Source organism: Ranitomeya variabilis, chromosome 3, assembly GCF_051348905.1.
Source record: "Ranitomeya variabilis isolate aRanVar5 chromosome 3, aRanVar5.hap1, whole genome shotgun sequence".
NCBI classification, from domain to species: domain Eukaryota; kingdom Metazoa; phylum Chordata; class Amphibia; order Anura; family Dendrobatidae; genus Ranitomeya; species Ranitomeya variabilis.
In genome coordinates, this window is record NC_135234.1 from 444395062 (window position 1) to 444421848 (window position 26787).

The 26787-nt window shown below is 43.8% G+C and overlaps 1 protein-coding gene across 1 annotated transcript; it reads right to left on the reverse strand.

Moving 5' to 3' along the window:
* Window positions 1-12961: 12961 nt before the first annotated feature.
* Window positions 12962-15197, reverse strand: LOC143818294 (speedy protein 1-B-like). Its single transcript, XM_077299645.1, has 6 exons — window positions 15134-15197; window positions 14805-14899; window positions 14320-14378; window positions 14065-14147; window positions 13719-13887; window positions 12962-13349 (listed from the first exon to the last, which is right to left on the reverse strand). Exons 1-6 carry the CDS (start codon window positions 15184-15186, stop codon window positions 13197-13199), a joined length of 612 nt encoding a protein of 203 aa, XP_077155760.1. The 5' UTR covers window positions 15187-15197; the 3' UTR covers window positions 12962-13196.
* Between the last annotated feature and the right edge of the window lie 11590 nt (window positions 15198-26787).

The window sequence follows — 26787 nt, forward strand, 5'->3', positions numbered from 1 at the left end:
GTTGTTATTAGTGTTTACTAATCATTTTAATGTTATCAGTGATTACCTTTGAACATTTATCTTGTAGGGTCCTGTCACCAGCCATGTGTGCGATTATCAGCCGAAAGCCTCTCTGGAACCAATAATCGCCCCATGTAAAAGTACCTTTATAAGTTGAAGTTTCAGAATGTTATAACTTTTATTATATCCTGAACAGTTTTTTTATGAACAGTCAAGGTTTTCAGGTTGAAGTAAAAAAAAAAAAAGTCTGTTTAGAGTTTTAAACACTAAAATGTTTAAAAATTATGTAATTCTTGAGTGTATCACCCAATGGTGCTCCTAAATGGGAAAAATTTGATCTTTAACCCCTTAACGACCGCCGATACGCCTTTTAACGGCGGCAGTTAAAGGTACTTAAACCACAGCGCCGTTAATTAATGTCGCTGTGGAAAAAGTGAACAGCGCCCCCCAGAGTCGGATTTTCTCTGGGGTCTTGGTTACCGGGGGTAGCCGAGACCCCAGAGAACATGATTCGGGTTTTTTTTTACTGACCCCCGGGTTAACCATTTACCGGCGGTCGCAAAAAAACCCCGCTATTTCCCATTTAATTTCTCTGTCCACCGATGTGATCGCACATCAGAGGACAGAGAAATGGGGTCCCCGATAGCCCCCCGATACTCACCTGTCTCCCCAGGTGCTCCTCGTGGCTCCCGATGCGCTCCGCCATCTTGTTCTGGCCAAAAAATGGCGGGCACATGCGCAGTGCGCCCGCCGGCCAGCACCCGGAAGATCTTTGAGGTCTCGGCTGCGGGGGGTAGCCGAGACCCCAAAGAACATGATAACTGTTAACCGGCGACCGCAAAAATAAAAGCGATGTGTAATTCTCTGTCCTCTGATGTGATCGCACATTAGAGGACCAGAGGACCGAGAAATAGGGGGATTCGGGGACCCTGTTATACTTACCGGTGTCCCTGGGTCCTCCTGTGTCCCCTCTTGGCCGCCGGCTTCTTCGTCCGGTAAGAAAATGGCGGGCGCATGCGCAGTGCACCCGCCATGATCTGCCAGCCGGCAGCTAGGGGAGTTGGGGCTAAATTTAGGGTTAGGGTTGGGGCTAAATTTAGGGTTAGGGTTGGGGCTAAAGTTAGGGTTAGGGCTGGGGCTAAAGTTAGGGTTAGGGCTGGGGCTAAAGTTAGGGCTAGGGTTGGGGCTAACGTTAGGGTTAGAGTTGGGATTAGGGTTAAGGTTTGGATTAGGGTTACGTTTGGGATTAGGGTTAAGTTTAGGGTTGGGATTAGGGTTAGGGGTGTATTGGGATTGGGATTAGGGTTAGGTTAGAGGTTAGGGTTGAGATTAGGATTAGGGGTGTGTTGGATTTAGGGTTCTGATTAGGGTTTTAGTTGTTTTGGGGTTAGGGTTGTGATTATCGTTAGGGTTGTGATTAGGATTATGGATTGGGATTAGGGTTAGGGGTGTGTTGGGGTTAGGGTTGGAGTTAGAATTGGGGGGTTTCCACTGTTTAGGTACATCATGGGGCCTCTAAACGCCACAGCCAATTTTGCGCTCAAAAAGTCAAATGGTGCTCCCTCCCATCTGAGCTCTGCCGTGCGCCCAAACAGTGGTTTACCCCCACATATGGGGCATCAGGGTACTCGGGATAAATTGGACAACAACTTTTAGGGTCCAATTTCTCCTGTTACCCTTGTGAAAATAAAAACATGGGGGGCTAAAAAAATCTTTTTTGTGGAAAAAAAAAAATTTTTTTATTTTCACGACTCTGCATTATAAACTTCTGTGAAGCACTTGGGCATTCAAAGTTCTCACCACATATCTAGATAAGTTCCTTCTGTGAAGCAGTTTGGGGTTCATAGCGTTCACCACACATCTAGATAAGCTCTTTGGGGGGTCTTGTTTCCAAAATGGAGTCACTTGTGGGGGGTTTCAACTGTTTAGGTACATCAGGAGCTCTGCAAATGCAACATGACGCCCGCAGACCATCCCATCAGAGTCTGAATTCCAAGCGGCGCTCCTTCCCTTCTGAGCCCTGATGGGTGCCCAAACAGTGACCCCCCCCCTCCCCCGTATATGGGGTATCAGCATACTCAGGACAAACTGGTCAACAGATTTTGGGGTCCAATGTCTCCTGTTACCCTTGAGACTAAAAAATCATTTTTGAGGAAAAAAAAAAGATTTTTTATTTTCACGGCTACTTCTACTGTTTAGGCACATCAGGGGCTCTCCAAACGCGACATGGTGTCCGATCTCAATTCCAGCCAATTCTATATTGAAAAAGTAAAACGGCACTCCTTCTCTTCCAAGCTCTGCGGTACAGCCAAACAGTGGTTTACCCCCACATATAGGGTATCGACGTACTCAGGAGAAATTGCACAACAACTTTTGTGGTCTAATTTCTCCTGTTACCCTTGTCAAAATAAAAATTTTGACGCTTAATATAGCGAGGGTATCCCCGTTTTCACTTGATAATAGGAGCATGGGATGACAATCCTACATCGTTTGGTTTTTGGTTTGTTTTTCTTTCTATGTTTGTTTTATCTGTTATGTAGGTAGAAATCGCCGCCAATGGATCTCTCGACCTCTATTTGTTATCCTTAGGTCCTTCCCGGACAACATTGTTTATTATATTTTGATGAGTGAGCATGGGGTCTGAAATAATATACATGACCTGGAACGTGCGGGGTATTAAAACTCCCGGAAAAAGATTAAGGTATTTTCACAGATCAAGCGCTATCACCCACACATCGTAGCGTTGGTTGAGATACATTTGACTAGGGACACGGCCCGGTGTGTACAAAAACCGTGGGTGCAATGGTCCATACACGCGTTCCACACTAGTTATTCAAGAGGGGTTTCTCTGTTAATTCACAGGGATGTTAGATGGGAGATGAGGGAGGCTAAGAGGGATTCTGAAGGTCGATTCGTCTTTGTACACGCATTAATTAACTCTCGTGAATACGTCATATTATGTGTTTACAACCCTCCTCCAGCTAATCTATCAATACTCCGGATGGCAATGAGCTTCGCCCTAAGCTATCCGGATGCAAATGTCATATGCATGGGAGATTTCAATCTGGTCATGGACGCCCACTTGGATAGGCTGAGACTGGGTGACGATATAGCGGGGGAACTCTCCTCTCAGACTCCATCCCCATTGGCTTTATTTATGGAGGGTAGTGGTTGGTTGTATTTGTGGAGAACGCGCCATCCGGGAGTAAAAGGTTATACCTGTCACTCATCTACCAGACGTTCCCTCTCTCGCCTGGATTATATATTTGGATCCGAAGGGTTGGCAACATGGGTGGATAGTGTTGAACATGGCAATAGGGGAATTTCTGACCACAGCCCGGTTATTCTTAAACTTAAATTTGGGCACTCAAATAGCGGCATAGTGTGGAAATTGAATCCGTTTTGGCTTAAGTTAATAGATGATAGAACTGTGGACCAGTTGAATGGCTTTATTTTATCCCACCCGGAACCCCAAAACACTAATCAATTCTGGGATACCCTTAAGGCATATCTAAGGGGGTGTCTATCTTCTACGATATCTTACATAAAAAGGGTGACTTCGAGGGAGGATGACGAGATGGAACAATGACTAAAAGATTCGGAGTCTGCATATATATCTGATCCAACTAATGGTAATAGACTTGAGTGGTTAACTTCCCAGAGGTTATATTTTCCGCATACAGACACTAAATCTAAGCGTAAATTATTTTTTACCCGTCAATCCGTTTTTGAATTGGGAAACCAAGCTAGCAAATTTTTGGCTTTTCTGGTACGCCAACATAATGTCTCCAATACTATACTACAGATTCGAACACCAGACGGATCATTGGTATCCTCGACTGAGGAGATACTTCACTGCTTTCACGATTATTATAAGTCGCTATATACATCTAAGTGTGACTTTGATATTCAGGGAAACCTGGATTATTTATCAGATGTAACATTTCCCCTACTGACCCCAGCTGAGCGAGCCTTTATGGACGCGGAGTTTACCCTGGAGGAGGTTGAACATGCTTTGATGGATATGGCCTCTGGGAAGGCCCCTGGCCCAGACGGGTTTCCCATTGAATTATACAGGAAATATCATGATATACTGGCACCACTTTTGTTGAGGGTGTTCCGGGACGTTCTACGAAGCAAACATTGTACTTAAAAAGGAAGGGAAGGACCCATTGGAGTGTGGATCTTATAGGCCTATCTCACTAGTAAATGTAGACTATAAAATCTTTACTAAAATCCTAGCTACAAGACTAAATTCGATAATATTAGACCTTATACATCCAGACCAAACGGGTTTTATGCCGGGCAAAAATACTTCGATTAACATCAGATGGGTCCAATCAGTAGTCCAATATAGCTCATTGGAACCAGATAACTCCTGGGCACTGGCATCATTGGATGCGGCCAAAGCCTTTGACTCTCTTGATTGGCCCTTCCTATCAGCATGTTTAAAAAAATACGGTTTTGGGGATAAATTCTTGAAGTGGGTAGGTTTATTGTATATGAAACCCAAGGCCCGTATAATTGTTAACGGCTCCATCTCTAAATCTTTTTCATTGTAAAGAGGGACCCACCAGGGGTGTCTCCTCTCCCCGGCCCTCTTTGCCCTCGCAATAGAGGCCCTGGCGATACGTGTAAGGTCCTCTGCCGACATTAAAGGCATAAATATAGCTGGTCGTGTGGACACCATTGGTCTATACGCTGACGACATGGTGATATTTATGGATAAGGCGGAGGTAACACTACCGCAGGTAATCGCTACTGTAGACAAATTCAGTAGACACTCAGGCCTATACATAAATTGGGACAAATCAGCATTGATGTCTCTCTCCCATATTCCGACACCCGGCCTTGGGACCCTTTCCTCCCTCCCTATTGTACCTAGCTTTAAATACGTGGGTATACATATCTCTCAATGTAGTAGATATGATCTACAACTTAATATATTCCCGTTGTTAGAATTAGTTAAATCTAAATTTGCAGCTTGGAGCAAACTTCCGCTGTCTGTAGCCGGCTGTGTCAACTTAATCAAAATGATACTGCTCCCTAAGCTCTGTTACTGTCTTCAACACATCGCGGTGCTAATCCCTAAATTCTTCTTTACAAGTCTGAATTCTCAAATCACATCTTTCATATGGGGGAAATCCAGGCCCAAACTTAAACTGTCTATGCTGCAGAGACCAAAGCAGGGGGGTGGGGCTGCGTTGCCAGATTTTTATTTATATTACTTGGCTGGTCAGGTTAAAGCGCTCAATAAATGGATGCCCAATAATTGTCTTCCTAACTCTGAAAGTCATCTACTTCATGCGGCTCAAACTAACTGACCACTGAACTTTCTAGAGTTGGAGAAAATTGGAAAAGAACTCAAACTCACTCCCCAACTAGCCCTTCTTTCATTATAGATCACCAAAATCCAAGCCAATCTCAGACCGATAGTCATTCATCTTTTCCTCACTACTAAAAATCTGATAGCTTCCAAGTGGAAGTCAGAGGAAGTTCCGTCTTTACAAGACATCATTGACTCTCTCATGCTCCACAAGACTTACGAAGCCAAGTTCGCAAATGTTGACGGCAATCTGAGGAGATACGATATGAAATGGTCGCGCTGGAATGAGCTCTTCCCTTAAAAATCCGGCCCCACTCAAAAATTTACCACTTTCTTGTCTATCATGTTAAGGTACTACGGATATATATTCCTTTTAATGTACATAGTTTTATGTTTTAAGTTGTTTAATGTTTTGGGTCATATGAAATGACCCCATACAGGGCAGGTGTCCTTATCTCATCGTCCGCCACGCAACTTCATTCTATTTTCATAGATCACTATGCTATGCTACTTCATTTTAACCTAATATGCTACACTAATCGACTACTTGATTGATTGCCTGTCTCCCCTACTGCTATAGGGGTTTATTTTTTCCCTACCCTCATATCCCACCCTTCCTTTCCATCCCTTCCTAACTTATCCTTCCTTGTTAAAAGTTAAAATTTCCAATAAAGATTATTTGAAAAAGAAAAAGAGTTGGAGAAAATTAATATCCCTCGTATGCTACCCTTGCTTCGCTTGGCGCGGTCAGTTTGGAGGCAAATAAAAAAAACTGTAGGATTCATAGATATTGTGGCAGAGATGCCCCTGTGGAAGAATGGTTATTTCTCAACTTTATTGAATCACCCGTCAACCAACTTTTGGATTGGGCACGGTGTCTCTTCAATAGGTGATTTGTATGATGGTGGGGTGTTTGTGTCTTTTGAGCAATTGCAAACCAAGTATGATATACCGAGATCCCAATTTTTCCGATATCTACAGCTACGGTCAGCCGTACAATCATACATGAGACAGGCAGGTGTAGGTCATGCTATATCCTCTTTACCCTTGATAGGAATTCTTAAATCGCAGGGCCCCCAAGGTCTTATCTCCTCCTTATATACCTATTTGCTATCTTCGGGAGCTATGTCTACTGTCAATTTTATTAAAGGGAAGTGGGGGGGACTTCTTTCTAGTATGCAAGAGGAGGAATGGGACGACATTCTTGAATCTCCAATTAAAGTATCCCCATCAGTTAACAATAGGATGACCCAGTTATACATACTACACCAATCGTACTTAACTCCGATAAGGCTCTTTAAGATGGGTCGGTTTCAAACATCTGAGTGTGTGCGATGCCGTGCTTTAGATGCAGACTTCATCCACATGATATGGAGGTGTCCTGTTGTTCTTCAATATTGAAGGGAGGTGACATCACTACTTGCATCATTGCTATCAATTCCAGTTCCCCTTGACCCACTAGTTTGTATATTTGGGGTATGGGAGGAGGAGACTTGGGATCATTACATTGATATTTTCCTACGCGAGACGCTCTTTATGGCACGGAAGGTATTGGCTTTGCGGTGGATGGGGAGCTCAAATCCATCTACAAGAGCTTGGATTGATCTGGTTAATTCGATCATTCCATATGAACGCACGTTATTTCAAAATAGAGGATGTCCGGGAAAATTTGAAAAGATCTGAGGTAGGTGGAATTCTTCCCATCTTACCCTGTAGATTTATTGTGGGTTGGGGATTTCACGTGGAGGGGCAGGCACGAGGCATTGCGGCGAGTTAGTAGGGTACAGTTTTATTTCAGGAGTTCTGGTTTTATGAGTTTTCCTATTTACATAATTCATATGTTACAATTGACTCAATAATTCTAATAATCACAAGATAATGCTGGATATAGGTGAAAGTTGTGTTTTATTGTCTGCTTACCAATGCATGATTTATGTGTATCACATATTATGTTTAACAATCCTGGATGCAAAATGTATGTAACATCACTTATTTTGTTGCTAATAAATGAATAAAAAAAAATAAAAAATTGGGGGGGCAAAAAGATCATTTTTGTAGAAAAAATGCGATTTTTTTATTTTTACTGCTCTACGTTATAAACTTCCGTGAAGCACCTGGGGGTTTAAAGTGCTCACCACACATCTAGATAAGTTCCTTAAGGGGTCTAGTTTCCAAAATGGTGTCACTTGTGGGGGTTTCCACTGTTTAGGCACATCAGGGGCTCTCCAAACGCGACATGGTGTCCGACCTCAATTCCAGCCAATTCTACATTGAAAAAGTAAAACGGCACTCCTTCTCTTCCAAGCTCTGCAGTGCGTACTAACAGTGGTTTACCCCCACATATGGGGTATCGACGTACTCAGGAGAAATTGCACAACAACTTTTGTGGTCTAATTTATCCTGTTACCCTTGTGAAAATAAGAATTTGTGGGCGAAAAGATAATTTTTGTGTAAACAAATGAGATTTTTATTTTCACGGCTCTACTTTATAAACTTCTGTGAAGCACTTGGGGGCTCAAAGTGCTCACCACATATCTAGTTAAGTTCCTTAAGGGGTCTAGTTTCCAAAATGGTGTCACTTGTGGAGTGTTTCCACTGTTTAGGCACATCAGGGGCTCTCTAAACGTGACATGGCGTCCGATCTCAATTCCAGCCAATTCTGCATTGAAAAAGTAAAACGGTGCTGCTTCTCTTCCAAGCTCTGCGGTGCGCCCAAACAGTGGTTTACCCCCACATATGGGGTATCGGCATATTCAGGAAAAATTGCACAACAAAATTTATGGTTAAATTTCTGTTTTTACACTTGTGAAAATAAAAAAAAATGGTTCTGAATTAAAATGTTTGCAAAAACAAAGTTAAATGTTCATTTTTTCCTTCCACATTATTTCAGTTCCTGTGAAGCACGTAAAGGGTTAATAAACTTCTTGAATATGGTTTTGAGCACCTTGAGGGGTGCAGTTTTTAGAATGGTGTCACACTTGGTTATTTTTTATCATATAGACCCCTCAAAATGACTTCAAATGTGATGTGGTCCCTAAAAAAAAAAAAATGGTGTTGTAAAAATGAGAAATTGCTGGTCAACTTTTAACCCTTAACTCCCTAACAAAATAAAATTTTGTTTCCAAAATTGTGCTGATGTAAAGTAGATATGTGGGAAATGTTATTTATTAACTATTTTTTGTGACATATCTCTATGATTTAAGGGCATAAAAATACAAAGTTTGAAAATTGCAAAATTTTAAAAACTTTCGCCATATTTACGTTTTTTTCATAAATAATCGCAAGTAATATCAAAGAAATGTTGCCACTAATATGAAGTACAATATATCATGAAAAAATAATCTCAGAATCAGCAGGATCGGTTAAAGAGTTATAACCTCATAAAGTGACAGTGGTCAGAATTGTAAAAATTGGCTTGGTCATTAAGTACCAAATTGGCTCTGTCACTAAGGGGTTAATATGCTTTAATCTTTAATATACTCAAGAATGGGGCCACAGACATCACACTGGGTCCCAAACAGCGCACATGGGATCCCAGACAGCGCACAGGGGCTCTGCACGCTGTCTCTTCCCCCCCTTGCACACTGTCACTTCCCCCTGCTTTGTGCACTGTCTCTGCCCCCGTGCGCTGCCTGGGGCCCTGTGTGCTGCCTGGGTTCCCGTTCACTCTCTTCCTCCCCTTGCATGCTGTCTCTTCCCCCTCCCTTGTGCACTGTCTCTGCCACTCCTGTGCTGCCTGGGGCCCCTGTGCGCTCCCTGGAGCCCATATGCTGCCTGGGGCCCCTGTGCGCTCCCTGAAGCCCATGTGCTGCCTAGGGCCCTGTGCTCTGCCTGGGGTCCCGTGTGCTGCCTGGGCCCCTGTGCGCTGCCTGGGGCCCCGTGTGCTGCCTGGTGCCCTATGTGCTGCCTGGGGCCCATTCGCTGTCTCTGCCCCGTGTGATGCCTGGAGCCCATGTGCTATGCCTGGGGCCCCTGTGTGCTGCCTGGGGCCCCTGTGTGCTGCCTGGGGCCCCTGTGTGCTGCATGGGTCCCTGTGTGCTGCCTGGGACCCTGTGCGCTGCCTGGGGCCCCTGTGCGCTGCCTGGGGCCCCTGTGCGCTGCCTGGGGCCCCTGGGTGCTGCCTGGGGTTCCGTTAAGAATGCCACTCAATGGTTCTCAAAAGCCTGAAAAATCTGATCTACAGTAGCTGGGGTATATTTTGACCTGGAGGGGTATAACCTAGTCCAATTTATACCCCGGGGTATAGTTTGGGCTAGGCCAGAATATACCCGGGATATAATCTGGCCTAGGCCACTTTAACCCCGGGTATATTCTGGGCGGGGGGTTAATCTGGCCTGTTACACCGGCATGTACACGCCACTCTCCATGTCACCAAAAGTGAAGCTGCGCCTACAGGGAATCGTATATGAGGTAAGCATGAAAAACTTTATTTTTTAAAATAAAATTAAGTAAATGGGCTTGAAGGGGAGCAAATGATGATGAATTGAGGGTGGGGAAAGGGGAACCATGAATCATGATATATTTAGATGAGGGAACGCAAATAATGATGAATTGATGATGCAGGCATGTGACTGGCATTGAATTGGGGAAAGAGATCAGTTGCTAATTAATTTATATATTTATTGGATGGGAAAGTGGCTATTTATAGATAGTGGAGGTACATTGGTGGATTACAATTTATATTTGGATGGTGGGTTGCATAATAACTAATTTTATATTAATGGTGTGTGCACATCTGTATTCAACTGTGAGGTATTGAAGATGGGGAGTGTGCTCTGGAAGCGGTGCTCTAGATAACTGTGTGTTACTTTCTGCAAAGATAAGTCCTGGCTGGAAGAAGTGATGACGGTCTATGCAGAATGAAGTAGAAAAGCGAAGATGAAGGACTTCAACTAGAGACAACTAGAGACATCACCGTTGAGTCAGTGTAATACCTGTACACTTACACTATACACTGTATACTATGTAAAGAGCACCTGTATATAATGTCATCGGTGATCATCGTATAACCTGTACAATGACACTATATATAGAGCTACTGTGCATAATGTCACTAGTGATCACTGTATTACCTGCCCACTGACACTATATGCACAGCTCCTGTGTATAATGACACTTACAGTAATATCAGTAATTTTTTTTATTATTAATGATTAGTATTGTAGTATTCGGTTATTATGTGGTGGTAATATTTGGTATGTTCATGATGTGATGGTATTTGTCCCTGTATATGGTATTATTTGGTCACTATGCGGTGGTAATATGTGGTCCTGCCATGGCTTGATGGTATTTGTCCCTTCTATGTGGTATTATTGGTCATTTAAAATAATGTATGTCACACATTCCCTTCAAGAAAAATAAATGAAAATATATTTAGAAAGAGTCTTGGATATTTCAATAAATGTTTAAAGGGAACCTGTCAGCAGGATTGTGCTGAGGAGCCTACAGACAGTGTCAGGTTGGCATCATACTATTGATCCGAATGATAACTAGGTTGATGAAATCCGTCTTGTGGTTGTTGTTTAATCTTTATTTTCAGTTAATGAGATTCTCATGCTCCAGGGTGGTCTGTGGTGGAGGTCTTTATGTGGTGCTCTTCTTAGCTATTCATACTGATGGCTTATGTCAGGTCACCCCCTATTTTACACAACGACTATAATATGCTTTGAAAAAAAAAATTCACATTCATCAGGCAGGCGCCGGCGGTTTCCTAGAAAAAATTTTTTTTGTCTCCACCAAGATGGCGCCAGCGCAGTAGCATCTACCAGCGATTCAATAGATGCTACTGCACAGGCGGGCTGATGCAATTTTGAGAGAGAATTGTATTTTTATCTGAATAAATTTTATATCAGCAAATAAAGTAATTAAATGCATATTAAAGATGTGATCTTACTGCATTTGATGATCTGGAGAATAGATCCCGGAGAATCAATCTTAGGATTATTGGTTTACCAGAATCTATTACCCGTAGCCAGCTTACAATTATATGCACACTAGACCTACCAAAAGCTCTGGGCATTAATACACCATTGAAAGTGAAACACGCTGACAGAGTAGCTCACCACCACCACCTCTTCTGCTAATAAGCCCAGGCCTGGTATTGTGAAATACCTGAACTATGCAGACAAAGCAGACATCTTACAAAAGTACAGAAAATCCTCTCCACCCCAGTGCCAAATGGACATAGAGTGTTAATTTTCAGTGACTACTCGGTGGAAGTAACAAAGAAAAGACGCGCCTTTAGTGGAATATGCACTGATCTAGTAAAGAAAAAAAATCCGCTTCTCATTACAATTCCCAGCGAATCTTAAAGTGTTTTCACCTGGAGGAAGAATACAAACATTTTCAGCACCAGAATAAGCATCAGACTTTCTTAAAGACATAAAAGATCTTCGCAAAGAAAAAAAACAGAAAACACCAGGTCCCATAAAACAGTAGGAGCAGTAATGATCTGATGGTGGTCCTTTCCACACATGAAAGTATAAAATAAAGACTCAGACACATCATTGAAAGTTTAAATAGTGTGAAGTTTATTATATGCGCTGGTTACCTCCCATCACTCACAAAGAGCGTACAGCAACGCTCAGGACAGGAAAAAACCCCAGAGGTGGAAACCTGTAGGGAAACCATGGCTGCTGTACTGCCCTTCCTCCGGGCATACTAAGGGAGGTTACCACTATAAAATATAACAACTGTGAAAAAATAACAATTATGTCTAAAGTATACAGTGTGTCTATGTGTACAGCATATGGGGTGTATGTTGTCTGTGTATAGTGGGATGTGCATGTTCTGTGTGTGACTATTAAGAATACATAGTAACAGTTATTAAGGTTGAAGGAAGACTTTAAGTCCATCTAGTTCAACCCATAGCCTAACCTAACATGCCCTAACATGTTGATCCAGAGGAAGGCAAAAAAAAACCCATGTGGTAAGAGTAAGCTCCATCATGGGGAAAAAAATTCCTTCCCGACTCCACATACAGCAATCAGACTAGTTCCCTGGATCAACGCCCTATCAAGGAATCTAATATATATAACCTGTAACATTATACTTTGCAAGAAGGGTGTCTGTGTGTGTATGTATGTATGTTGTCTGTGTACAGTGGGATGTGCATGTTCTGTGTGACTATTAAAGGGAGCCTGTCACCCCTCCAGGCGTTGACTAAAACAGCCAACTTGTGCAGCACTAATGCTGCATTCTGTCAAGGTGGCTCTTTTAATTGGGGTCCCTTTCAAGGCTTCAATATCTGTTTTTATAATTTGTCCCTCATACATATAGTTCCTCCATTAATGTCCCTGGCACCTGAGCTGTAAGACTTTTTTCGGGCATGCGCAGTTTGCGCTGCCCTTCGACTCCCATCACACGATGGGAACTTACAGCGCAGGCGCCAGGGACGTTAATGAAGGAAGTGGAGGCGGCCCCGGCGCACGGATTATTGAGTGATGGCTGGGAGGCGTTTGTGTCCAGGGGGAAAAAGACATTCCCCCGGACGAACTACAGGTATGAGGGACAAATTATAAAAACGGATATTACAGCATTGAAAGGAACCCCAACTAAAAGAGCCACCTTGACAGAATGCAGCATTAGTGCTGCACAAGGTGGCTCTTTTAGTTAAAAATGCCTTGGGGGTGACAACTTCCCTTTAAGAATACTTCTCTCCTGTCTCCACTTCTTCATCTGTCACGTCTTCTAGCTGTTCTTCTTATAGGACCAGCAGCTAAGATTCCCTTCCAGCTATGTTCTTCTCCTTCCAGGTCCAGCAGCTATGTTCCTCTTCCAGCTATGTTCTTCTCCTTCCAGGTCCAGCAGCTATGTTCCTCTTCCAGCCATGTTCATCTCCTTGTGGGTCCAGCAGCTCCTCTTCCAGGCATTAGATATTCGCATCTTCCTCCTTCTTGCATGGAACGATGTTACAGAGAGAGCAGGGTAGGGCATTATTCCTCCTGAACCAACGAATTGCCCAGCTGTGATGGATATTCCTGTCTCTCTTCCATGCCCAGTGGTCAGGGTCTTGTGCCATGATCTAGAATGAAATACATGATTAGAATCAGAGTTTAAAGGGAATATATCACCATTAATCATAATTCAATTTACATATATTTTAGACCTGATGATATTGATGTGATGACTGAAAAGCCATGGCAGAATGACTGCATAATTACTTATTAAAGTTTTCTTCCTTGACATTAAAACAAGCATTTCATGAGTCCAGCTATGGCTGCATTCATAAAATGCTCTACCTAACATAAGGATTACAAGACCATTTTGACATGGCTTTTCAAAGTAAGTACAACCACCCCATCAGGTCTAAGGGATTTATTTATGTATACTGTTTATATTGTGATATCTATTTACAGATCAGCTTTATATTATTATTGTTTATATTGCTAACCAGATCACAGGTGGCCCGATCCACCCAAGCCCGAAATTCCATCCTGGTGAGAAGAACATTGCGGAACTGTAGAAGTCGGTCCTTCTTCATGCTCCATGTCCATCCGAGGGCCCAGCGGTAGATCTTCCGTTGATATGGCACATCCTCTTCAAACTGGTTGGCTAAAAACCTGGATGGACGAAAAATGAATCCAAATAAATTAGAATCCACTTCAGAAGAAAATACAGAAATATAGCAACAAATACAATTATCGTGTATTTATATGAGTGGTAGAAAAGATATTTTGGTTTTACAATAAAATAAAGTTATTTATAGACATAAATGTGTAATAATAAAAGAGACTCACAGAGCTGGAAAGAAGAAGATTCCATATTCTGAAGATCGTAGTCCTGCTCTCCTGAAGTAAGTGACGACCATAGCGAGGAGATACTAGAGGGATGAGAAGCAGAGGTAGAGGGTATATATAATACAGAACATATATAGCTGTATATTCCTATGTTTGGTAATATCTGGCCACTATTACATAAGAATAAGCCCTTTATTTCCCTATGATGGATCTTCTCAAATCTGGGTGATTTCTTATCCTTCACTACAATAATACCTTGTCCGAAATCTTAAGACAGCTGTCCCTGGCTAGAAAACGTCTGATGTATTCTTCTTCTACAAAAATGAGAAAATAGAAATATTTCACTATGAACTTTGTAATGAAAACCTTTTTATTGCTATTAATGTTAAATTATTGGGGTTGTAGAGCTCTTCATTAATGATGGATTATCCTTACAATAACTCATGAATATCAGATTGGTGGAGATTTGGCGCCCGACACCCACTGATCAGATACTGAAGAATTGTCCTAAAGATATGCCATCACTATTGAGGTGAAACCAAAACCACAACACTGCTCACCACATAGTGACCGCTCCTGTCTGCTGCATCATACTAGGTATAATTATAGGAGGCTGAGGGAGAACACTTCCCTACATGTTTCTCTACCATTATACACATAAAATAGATTAATATAAAAATACATGCCATATAATCTAATACTTTATATCTGGAAACCTTGTAATGTGCAATGAGTCTTACCAAGGAGTGCGGCGAAAGCTGCCCGCTCTTCTGGCTGGGGGATGTCATCTTCTGTCTTCCTCCTCTTGGCTTCTTCCTGGGTGGCAGACAGTGCACTATGGTAGAAGAGGTAGATAATATAGTATTAGGCCTCATGCACATGGTCGCACTATGGCTACACATAATTCACTTACATCCTGATGGGTGTTCTCCTCATGGGGATCTGACATTAGTTTTGTGCTGTAAATGGTATAAATATGTGTAGTGGTGATGTGTAATGGTCACTATGGATTTGCCGCTGTAAGTGTATGGATTGTGATGACTGCAGTGATGTAACCTCATCTACTTACCACTCCTCTTCATACTGGGCGATCAGTTCTCTCTTCCGCTTCCTCATGGCCATCTCTACTCTTCTTCCTGGAAACATACAGAAAAAGGAAAAACCTGAATATGCAGAGCATGGCTCTGTCTATAGGATCTCTAGTAGAGTAATACTACCAACCGAATGTGTAACCCAAAACCAAGCTACCACAGCCTGCATTACATGGGTTGCAGTATTGCAGCTTTATTGACTTGATTGGTGCTGAGTTGTAATACCCAACATGACCCATTGACAGAAGTGGCGCTGTAGCTAAGAAAACAAACCCTATTTTCTACTTAAAGCACCACTCCAGCATTTTGTTTTGTTTGTACTGCTGGAGTGGCACTTTTAATGTAAGCCCCCTGCCCACATTCTTATACTTGGTGCCATCTTGTGCCCGTAACTTCTGACTAGCCGCAAGTGAGAAGTTACGTAACAAGAGTTTAATGCAAATCTATGAGAGCTAGAACGAGGCTCTTATAGAGAGGTATTGAAAAGTGACGTCTGCGCCGCTCCATGAATCACTGGAGCTGATGGCCGGTCACAATTCACCGGAGACTGATAGGAGCAACACTGGAAAAGGATGAAGGGGCGACAGGTGAGTATGAGACAAGGGCCAGGAGAATTACATAAAAAGCACCACTCCCGCGGTGCAGTAAAAACCCGCTGTAGTGGTGCTTTAAAAAAGCAAAAATATATAATCTGTCATAGGAGAAATATGTGGCCCCGTGTTTTTCAGATTAATATTTACACATCATTATCCACATTTTAAATATTTATTCAAAGTCACCAAATGTTATCCCATTTATCCATAATCACCCCGTTATCTATATCTGGGATTTATGGTGAAATCATTTGCTTTTGTATATGTGATTGCTTTCAGTATAGATCCCAACTGTTAGTATCTGGAATGACATAAAGCGGCAGTTTATTCATCACACAATGATTCTCACCTCTGTAGAGCGGCCGGTGGCGGTTGTCTCCCAATCAGCAGGTAATGATCCGGGTATAAATCCAAAAAGTGTCGCTTCTGGGAATCAATAAGGAGCCTGTCTTATCTCTAATAGAGCTATCGCAGACTGGCACCAACTGACGGTTTTTTTCTTTCTTTGAGTTCAAATCCTGCGATGCTATTGGTTGACGGTTGAGGCACGCGGCGCAAAATTTAAAGGGAAAGCGCATTCTAATAATGAATAAGGAGATACAGTGTATTACTTTTATATCTATATTTGCAGTTTTCCTCTTTATTCCAATTAGTGTTATTTGAGGAAGTTGTCATGTTATTCCATTTATTAACTGATGATTGGGAAATGGCAGCAGTGAAAGCCGCATGTAATAATGATGACACTAAAGTCGTGATGAGAGAAGTGTGATGTGTAACATGTTCACTAGATCGTCCATTGTGTATGGAGTAAGAGAATAATTGTCATCTGCTTTCTTGCTCCCTGTAAAGTCATTATTGAACCCCCTTAGCGGCAAGGTCAATTTTCATTTTTGCCTCTTTGTTCTTTCTCCATTTTTCCCAAACTCAGGACTTTTTTATTTTTCTGTCCACATAGCCATATGAGGGCTTGTGTTGTGGAGGACAAGTTGCACTTTTGAATGACACCATTCATTTCACCACATAGTGTACAGGAAAACTTAAAACAATTCCAAGTGAGGAGAAATTGTAAAAATAAAAAAAAGGAATTCTGACATTGCTTTTAGGACTATAGGTTGAATTATATTGTATGGACTATGGGGTGCACTATACTGTATGGACTATGGGATGCTTTATACTATGTGGATGACTATGGGGTGCATTATACTGTATAACATATTGGGTGTATTATGCTGTATAGACTATGGGGTGCATTATACTATACAGAGGACTATGGGTGCATTGTACTGTATAAACTATGGGGTGCATTATGCTGTATGCACAATATATTATTATGTTGTATGGACTATGGAGTGCATTATACTGTATAGATGACTATGGAGTGCAATATGCTGTATAGACTATGGGATGCATTATACTATACAGAGGACTATGGGGTGTATTATACTGTATAGATGACTTCGGTAAGCCATTTTTATTGTATCTCCCCCTGTAAAGCACACTTAACTTTAATGTTGTTGCTGGTATTTTTTAGAATAATTTTTAGTGTATTTCATACAGTTAAAGTTGCATTATAGCCGTAATGTTATTGCTGGTATTTTGTAATAATTTTTGTCTTGCTTTTATTCAGATTCCTTGTAACTGGAAAATCCTTTTCGTCACTACATTTTCAATTTCGGATGGGAATTTCCACCATATCGGGAATTGTCAAGCACACCTGCCGTGCATTGTGGAACTCTTTGCACGGCGAATTTATACCACATCCAACAATGGACAGTTGGTTGGACATAGCTGATAAATTCCAGCAACTTTATCAGTTTCCCAATTGCTTTCGTGCTGTGGACGGGAAACATATCCGCATCGTGAAACCGGCTGGATCTGACTAGGAATATTTTAACTATAAAAAATACTTCTCCATTGTGCTGATGGCCATCGCAGACGCGAAATACAAATTTATAGTGGTGGATATTGGGGCGTATGGCGGCTCCAATGATTCCCAAGTTTTCAAATTGTCTGATATGGGCCGTCATCTCTATGGAAACACCTTCCAATTCCACCCCCCCCCCCCAATACCACTGCCTCAAACTTCTGGGCCACCAATGCCATTTGTTTGTGTTTGGGATGAAGCCTTTCAACTGCAGGAACACCCCTGAAACCCTACTCTAGTAGCAGATTAACGCAAACTAAAAGAATTATTAATTACAGCCTCACACGAGCACAGAGAATGGTGGAGTGTGCTTTTGGGATTCTGACCGCCAAATGGCGAGTTCTATTGACAGCTATAAACTTGAAGACTGACACTGTTGATGAGGTGGTGAAAGCGTGTGTTGTCCTGCACAATTTTGTGATATACAAGGAACATATTTCCATTGAAGACCACTCTGAAGAAACCACCTTGGCTGATTATCACAACATTACGTTTCGAACTTCTGTGTCAGTTTCCCAAATGAGGGACAAATTTGCAGAATACTTTATTTCACCTGAAGGAAGAGTAGACTGGCAAGATGAGAGAGTTTGAACAATGTGTCTTGGACCTTGCAACCAAAATTATTTTACCTTATTTTACCCAAAGTTGTGTACCCGTTTGGGTTGTACCCAAAGTATTTAACCTTCTTTTACCCAAGTTGTGTACCTGTTTTGGTTGTACCCAAAGTTTTTAACCTTCTTTTACCCAAGTTGTGTACCTGTTTGGGTTGTACCCAAAGTATTTCACCTTCTTTTACCCAAGTTGTGTACCTGTTTGGGTTGTACCCAAAGTATTTCACCTTCTTTTACCCAAGTTGTGTCCCTGTTTGGGTTGTACCCAAAGTATTTAACCTTTAACCACATTATTAAACCTTGTTTTACCCAACGTATTTAACCTTATAAACCTTATAAATAAATGACAACATTTTTAAACAATAAACTGTTTTATTAACCACATTTTTAAAAAAATAAAAAATTATAAATTTAAAAAGTTTGGGGTGGTGATATTGCTGGAGGAGCTGTCAGATTGGGACACTTCGACAGTGAGAGTGTGGAGAGAGGAATGTGATGGTGAAGGATCAGTAGGTAAAACAGGTTTGGGGGTGGAGAAAGAAATAGAATGGGTGGACATGAAACCGGGAGTAGTATTGGGAATTTGGAAGGTTGGAGGGGTGGAGTGGGTGGATTGGGAGGCAGAAGAGGTGATGGGTGGAGAAGAGGGTTGTAGTGGCATGATGGGTGAAGGAGACTGGTGGTAGTGGGAAGGGAGAGGAGGCATGGATGATGTTGGTGGGAACTGGTATGGGGCGGGATGTTGGTATAGGGCAGGATGCTGGTACTGGCTGGAGGGGGAGACAGTGGCTGCAGGGGGGGCAGGTGCGGGAGGGGGGGCAGATGTGGTGGCTTGGGAGGTAGCAAGCGCTAGAGCAGACTGGCACGATCGTATTACTTGCATCTGCTGATCAGGAGATAGGTTATCCATACGCTCGAGTACCGACTGGAAAAATGTGTGGTTCAGTGATTGACTTGCATCTGAATGCATCCTTCCAGACGTGACTGCAACTCAAGAAGACTTTTGTTTATCAAATTAAAACCTGGGGCCATTTGCTCCGACAAAAGTTTCAGACAGTTCTGGAAGGATGCATTCAGATGCAAGAACTCGGGCGCATAGCATAGCTCTGTACCTGACCCCTCTGGCGCTGCCGCCCAGAACCCACAGGTGTACTAGATCAGATGTGAGGGAAGGATGTGAGGGGCCAGGACTGTCGAAGTGTCCCTCGGTGGCGGACTCCTGAGGGATCGCCCCAGAAGAGTTCAACTCTGCAGGCTCCCGAGTGCTGCCAACGGTGCTGTGGAACAAAGAGAAAAAAAATATATAATTAATATATTGATATTGCATGGCCCTGGCTGAAACAAAAAAAAAGGGTTAGACATGTAAACATTTGTTATTAAATGGGGTGGGTAATATTTACCTTCGGCTCACCATCGTTGACCTGAGGAACGACAGGGCCCTTGCATATTTATACTTGCTCCTGCGTCCACCAGATCTACTCGGGGCCCGCATCTCTTTGTTGAACTCCTTCTTGAAGCGATCCCTGACTGACCGCCACCGCTTGACAATTCTCTCGCCTGAAAAGTGAAAGCACAAATTGGTCACTATACAACACTTTACATCCAGCAACATAACTGAACTGTGTATACTTACGTGTTTGATTCTGGGCCCGAACATCGAGGTCCTCCCAGTTGTCTACAAGCTGTTGGCAGACTTGCTCCCAGAGCCGACAGGGTCACAATTACATCAGCGTGGCGGCTGTCACCCATGTTCCACAGCGGCTCCCTCTCTCGGATCAGATTGATGAGGAGGTCGATAGCCTGGCCTCCTCACCGTCCGAGTCAGGAGCATGCTGTGAAGCCTGTTAAAAAAGACAAAAAACAAAGACATTAGACTCAAAACAACATAAAGTTTTATTAAAAAAAAAAAAAAAAAAAAAAAAAATGCCTACCCGATGACCGCCAGCCTGACTCGCACGCCAACGACCCTGGGAGCCGCTCTGAGGACCTCTGGATCGAGCATCAGAATCAGAAGACTATAAGAAAAAAAAAAATTATGTGCTTTTATGTTGGCTTATGTGTTGCGTGCACTGTGATGTCTATAATGATCAGTTTGTATGTGTTGTATGTTGTGTGATGTCTGTAATGATCAGTTTGTATGTGTTGTATGTTGTGTGATGTCTATAATGATCAGTTTGTATGTGTTGTATGTTGTGTGATGTCTATAATGATCAGTTTGTATGTGGTGTGTGTAGTGTGATGTCTGATAAATACATAAATTCATAATATATATATTTATAAATAGATAGATGTGGGATAGATAGATAGATAGATAGATAGATAGATAGATAGATAGATAGATAGATAGAGATAGACATGGGATAGATAGATATGGGATACATAGATAGATAGATATGGGATAGATAGATAGATAGATAGATAGATAGATAGATAGATATGAGATAGATAGATATGAGATAGATAGTGTAAGGATTCACTCGCTCAGGTGCGTTGGAGGAAACAGGAGGCACGTTCTCTTTAAAAGTTCACAGGTTTATTTGCACCATAAAGCAAAACAGAAAAGAAATAGCCTTTAGCTCAGGAAAGGAAAATGCAAATGTCCAGTCCTTCAGGCTCAGTCCTGTGGAGGCTTTCTCCTCCACACACAGACTCCTGTCTGTAGTGTCCCGCCTGGACACAGGGATCTCTGTCCACCATGACAGATTCCCACACTCACTCTGGAGGCTAGCACCTCCACACATATCCACTGTGTTAAGCATTAGGCTTTCTTTAATAGGTCTAACCACACCCAGAACCCATCACATGATCAGACATGTGGTTGTGACCTCACCACAGGTCCTGACACATATAGGTAGCTATGGTTACATCACAGCGGCAAGCCATCTATGTGACACATATCTCCCGTCGATTAGACACCCTTTAGCCATGCTACATACCTCCCCCCTCTGCCTAAAGCCGTGGGGCTTGGCACTTGTCCTTAACCGACTAGAGACCCCTCTCAGTCGTCCCTGACAGTCAAACCGTCTGTCTAAGTCAGAGCCTGTTATTGAACCCTTGTCCTCTCGTCTGCTACAGAATCTCCTGCTTAGGTCACTTAACCCTGAGCTGACTGAGGCACCACTGCTTCTACCTGTTTCATCAGGCCACCTTCTCCAATGGTCTTTATTGCCTGGAGAGGAATCCATCCACTTTTCTCTATGTCCTCTGTTAGCTTCAGCTTGAGGACTTCCGGTCTTACGCAAAGTTCTTCGCCTCTCTGGCAGCTGTTTATTAACTTGCAGTCTCTCAAGTCTCAGCTGCTCTACCTCCCTTAGGTATGCCATGCGATATTCCAGGAGCATGCGGATATTCCTAATACTCTCTCTGGATCCGACAACCAGGAACGGAACCATCCCATCTTCATCCATGACCTGGACCTCTTCATCAGCCGGTATCCTTAGTCTCTTCAGACCGGATTTATCCACCATCTCCTGCATCACTCTCCCAAGTTTCCCCAATGACTTTCTCCACAAGAACTTTGGGTACTTGGACTGTGTCTTCCAATAAGCCCAGCCGACTAAGAGCTTTCCTTTCACGCTCCAAACGTCGAATGGCTTCATCATTCTTCAAAATGATCTTCTGCTTTGTACGGAGGCAGTGTAGGTGCATATCCCTCAGGATAGCCACCCGCTTCACTGTGACTTCCATAGTCGACAGTATCACCAACTGTTTAGTCTCTGGTGCCCAGTGCACACTACATGCTTCCACTGCTTTTCTGAAGGCCTCATGCACACCTTCTCCGGTACAGGCTTCTTGCACCTCTTCAGGTACATCAATCATGGTCTTGAAGAGCGGGGTCTCACTCTCTTCATAGACAGATGGCTCCCTTTTTGCCTCTGATCTTTCCACCAAAACGTCTGTCACGACCGGGTGACTCTTGTTCCGGTTTTAGCACGAACTCTTCCTCAGTCTTTTCTTCCGCTTGAGCCTTCGCCAAGATGGGCATTGGCAACTCCTCTGCCAGGCAGCGACGTTCCTCCTCTCTCTGGAGAAGCTCCTGCTGATGCTTTTCTTGAGCCATTCTGAGCACATCCATATCTTTCAATATGGCCCTATTCATGGCCTGACACGCTGATAGGTGACCTCTGAGTTCAACGACCTCCTTCTCTAGGTTACCCACTTTGTGATCACTTGCTTGCCTCAGGACTAGTGTTGAGCGATACCGTCCGATACTTGAAAGTATCGGTATCGGAAAGTATCGGCCGATACCGGCAAAGTATCGGATCTAATCCGATACCGATACCCGATACCAATACAAGTCAATGGGACTCAAGTATCGGACGGTATCCTGTATGGTTCCCAGGGTCTGAAGGAGAGGAAACTCTCCTTCAGGCCCTGGGATCCATATCAATGTGTAAAATAAAGAATTAAAATAAAAAAATAGGGATATACTCACCTCTCCGGCGGCCCCTGGACTTTACCGCCGTAACCGGGAGCCGTTGTACCTAAGAATGTGCGGTTGAAGGGCCTTAGATGACGTCACTGCGCTCTGATTGGTCCGTAGCGGTCGCGTGACCGCTGCGCGACCAATCACAAAGCCGTGACGTCACCTAAGGTCTTTCAAGCGCTTGAAATACCTTAGGTGACGTCACGGCTTTGTGATTGGTCGCGTAGCGGTCACGCGACCGCTACGCGACCAATCAGAAGCTGCGGACGTCTTCTAAGGTATTTCAAGCGCTTGAAATACCTTAGGTGACGTCACGGCTTTGTGATTGGTCGCATAGCGGTCACGCGACCGCTACGGACCAATCAGAGCGCAGTGACGTCATCTAAGGCCCTTCAAGCGGCTCCCGGTTACGGCGGTAAAGTCCAGGGGCCGCCGGAGAGGTGAGTATATCCCTATTTTTTATTTTAATTCTTTATTTTACACATTGATATTAATCCCGATACCGATTCCCGATACCACAAAAGTATCGGATCTCGGTATCGGAATTCCGATACCGCAAGTATCGGCCGATACCCGATACTTGCGGTATCGGAATGCTCAACACTACTCAGGACCCTTTCTCGTTCGACTGTTTCTCTAAGCAGCTCTATGTTATGGTCCTGCTCTTTTTTGGCCAGCACATGTAGATTTTCAGAAGGGCTCTCTTGTCCACCCAGACTCTGCCTCTTCAGAGTTCCAGCTGTTTCTGCATCCAGCTCTATGGTCTCTCCAGGGCTCTCTGTCTGTTTACTCTTTGGTACCTCTGGACTCTTGGCAACCTCCGAGTTCTCCATTTCTTCCGCATCAGGTACTTCATCATACTGAGCCACTTCACTTTTACCAGGCATTGCAGATGTGGGTCTACTACAGGTCTGTTCTAACCCCAGCCCGTCACTAACTATCTCAGTGCTAGGGTTTGTCAGAGATAAATTGACCTCCTCATCAAGGACAGTAACCTGATCTGTACCTGACCCTGTCTCTTCCTCATCACCTCTCTTCTCAGAGGGTGTAACCAGTCCCGCCTTTCTGCGGCCCCGACGACGAGATGAAGATTTGTGATTTTTACTCGGCTCCTCCTTACTGCACTCTTTTCCCTTTGCGCTTGAGTCACAGTCTGAACAGGAGTCACCCCCTCTCACTCTGTCATCCTGGAACAGCAATATCCCATTTAAACAGGTGTCAGACCCACACTTTCTTCCAGTCACCCGTAACTCTGGACTATTGACATTAGGTGGCGCTACTTCCTCTTTACACATCCCATTACCAGGAATCCCCACAGCCTGCTGCTGTAGTGGGGCTTCAATATGACCATTGCGTCTCTCCTCTGAACAACCCCACACTGCGTCAACTTCCCATATGTCTTCAAAGATCACAAAGTCCCGGTTCCTCTCAAAAGGGTAGAACAAGTCTGGTGTTATACCGCCATCTTGGCACTTTACATTTTTGGACATATCAATGAACACTCTGTCCACAGTATAGTTAACAGTGACCCCATGAATGCAGCGAACATTGACCTTTTTCTCGGTTAGACAGAGAACGAGAGGAGTTCCTGTCAGAGTCACCTGACTCTTTGAGTCCAGCAGTCCAGATACTCCTTCACAGTGTAACAACAGTACACACCTGTGGGCTGTCATCAAATGGGAAGTCTATGCCGCACTCAGAATATGCAAAACACAAACATTGCTGTTCCCCAGACATGTCTACTGAGGTAACCAATGCCGCCCCTTTTGAAAGCTCCACCCCTTTTTGGGTCACTTTCCCCTTTTCGGACTCTGCCCCTTTTAGGGCCACCACCCCCTTGTGGGCTATTTTCTCCTTTAGGACCTCCACCCCCTTTAGGGCAACTACCCCCTTTTGAGATGCAGCCCCTTTTTGGCCAACCATAATTATTTGGGGTCACCGCTCCGTTTTGGGACTCCACCCCACTTTTAGTGACACCACCCCACTCTGGGGTACACCCCGTGGACTTCCCACAGTACTCTCAGGCCCCAGTTCGCCCAGCACACCAATGTGTCTCTGGCCCTTTAAGAGTCTGCACACATTAACCCCTTCATGACCGTGGGATTTTTCGTTTTTCCATTTTCGTTTTTCACTCCCCTCCTTCCCAGAGCCATAACTTTTTTATTTTTCCGTCAATTTGGCCATATGAGGGCTTATTTTTTGCGGGACGAGTTGTACTTTTGAATGACACCATTGGTTTTAACATGGCGTGTACTAGAAAACGGGAAAAAAATTCCAAGTGCGGTGAAATTGCAAAAAAAGTGCAATCCCACACTTGTTTTTTGTTTGTTTTTTTTGCTAGGTTCACTAAATGATAAAACTGACCTGCCATTATGATTCTCCAGGTCAGTACGAGTTCATAGACACCTCACATGTCTAGGTTATGTTTTACCTAAGTGGTGAAAAAAAATTCCAAACTTTGCAAAAAAAAAAAAATAAATAAAATTGCGCCATTTTCCGATACCCGTAGCGTCTCCATTTTTCGTGATCTGGGGTCGGGTGAGGGCTTATTTTTTGCGTGCCGAGCTGGCGTTTTTAATAATAGCATTTCGGTGCAGATACGTTCTTTTGATCGCCCGTTATTGCATTTTAATGCAATGTCGCGGCGACCAAAAAAACGTAATTCTGGCGTTTCGATTTTTTTTCTCGTTACGCCGTTTTGCGATCAGGTTAATGCTTTTTTTTATTGATAGATCGGGCGATTCTGAACGCGGCGATACCAAATATGTGTAGATTTGATATTTTTTTATTGATTTATTTTGATTGGGGCGAAAGGGGGGTGATTTAAACTTTTATATTTTTTTAATTTTTTTCACATTTTTTTTTACTTTTTTTTTTTTTTACTTTTGCCATGCTTCTATAGCCTCCATGGGAGGCTAGAAGCAGGCACAGCCCGATCGGCTCTGCTACATAACAGCGATCATCAGATCGCTGCTATATAGCAGAATTGCAGGTGTGCTGTGAGCGCCGACCACAGGGGGGCGCTCACAGCCACCGGCGATCAGTAACCATAGAGGTCTCAAGGACCTCTATGGTTACCTTCCTGACTCATCGCCGACCCCCGATCATGTGACGGGGGTCGGCGATGCGCTCATTTCCAGCCGCCCGGCCGGATGCGGTAGTTAAATGCCGCTGTCTGCGTTTGACAGCGGCATTTAACTAGTTAATAGCGGCGGGTGATCGCGATTTCACCCGCCGCTACTGCGCGCACATGTCAGCTGTAAAAAACAGCTGACATGTCGCGACTTTGATGTGCGCTCACCGCCGGAGCGCACATCAAAGCAGGGAACCCGACATCGGACGGTATATTACGTCCGATGTCGGGAAGGGGTTAAACCAGCAATGCCTTTTTTTTTTTTTTTTAATGTCACTTCACCAGCTCCTGCTGGTACCGCCACAGCTCCCGCTGCAGTCACACACAACTGGCACCTCTGGCTGCCGACCACAAGCCGCCGCTGCTGCCACTGCAGCTCCAGCCGCTGCGGAACCTCCCACTGCAACCGCGGCCACACTCCACAAGGCTCTACCGCAGACTTCGTGGACCCGCCGATCCACAGCAAGCCGCTTGTCCCCTTCGTGGACCCGCCGATCCACAGCAAGCCGCTTGTCACCTTCGTGACCCCACCGAGCCACAGCAAATTTCATGACCCCACCGAGCCACAGCAAATTTCGTGACCCCACCGAGCCACAGCAAATTTCGTGACCCCACCGAGCCACAGCAAGCTGACCACAGAAGGGAAAAAAAAGAGAAATACCTGGACTCGCCGGTCCACAGCAAGCACCTGCACACGTGCTTTATAGAAAAAAAAAAAACAGTCTTTCACTGACCCCAGTCAGTACAGCACACAGACTTCGGTCTGTTTCACACCCGGCTTTACCAATGCCCAAAAACAGTTTTTCCACTGACGCTGGTCAGTATCACACGGCTTCCAGACCGTTACCTGTTGGTGGCGGCCACACAGGTTCCCAGATCCCTCTTCTCCTCAGAGGCATCCACAGTAGTGTTGAGCATTCCGATGCTGCAAGTATCGGGTATCGG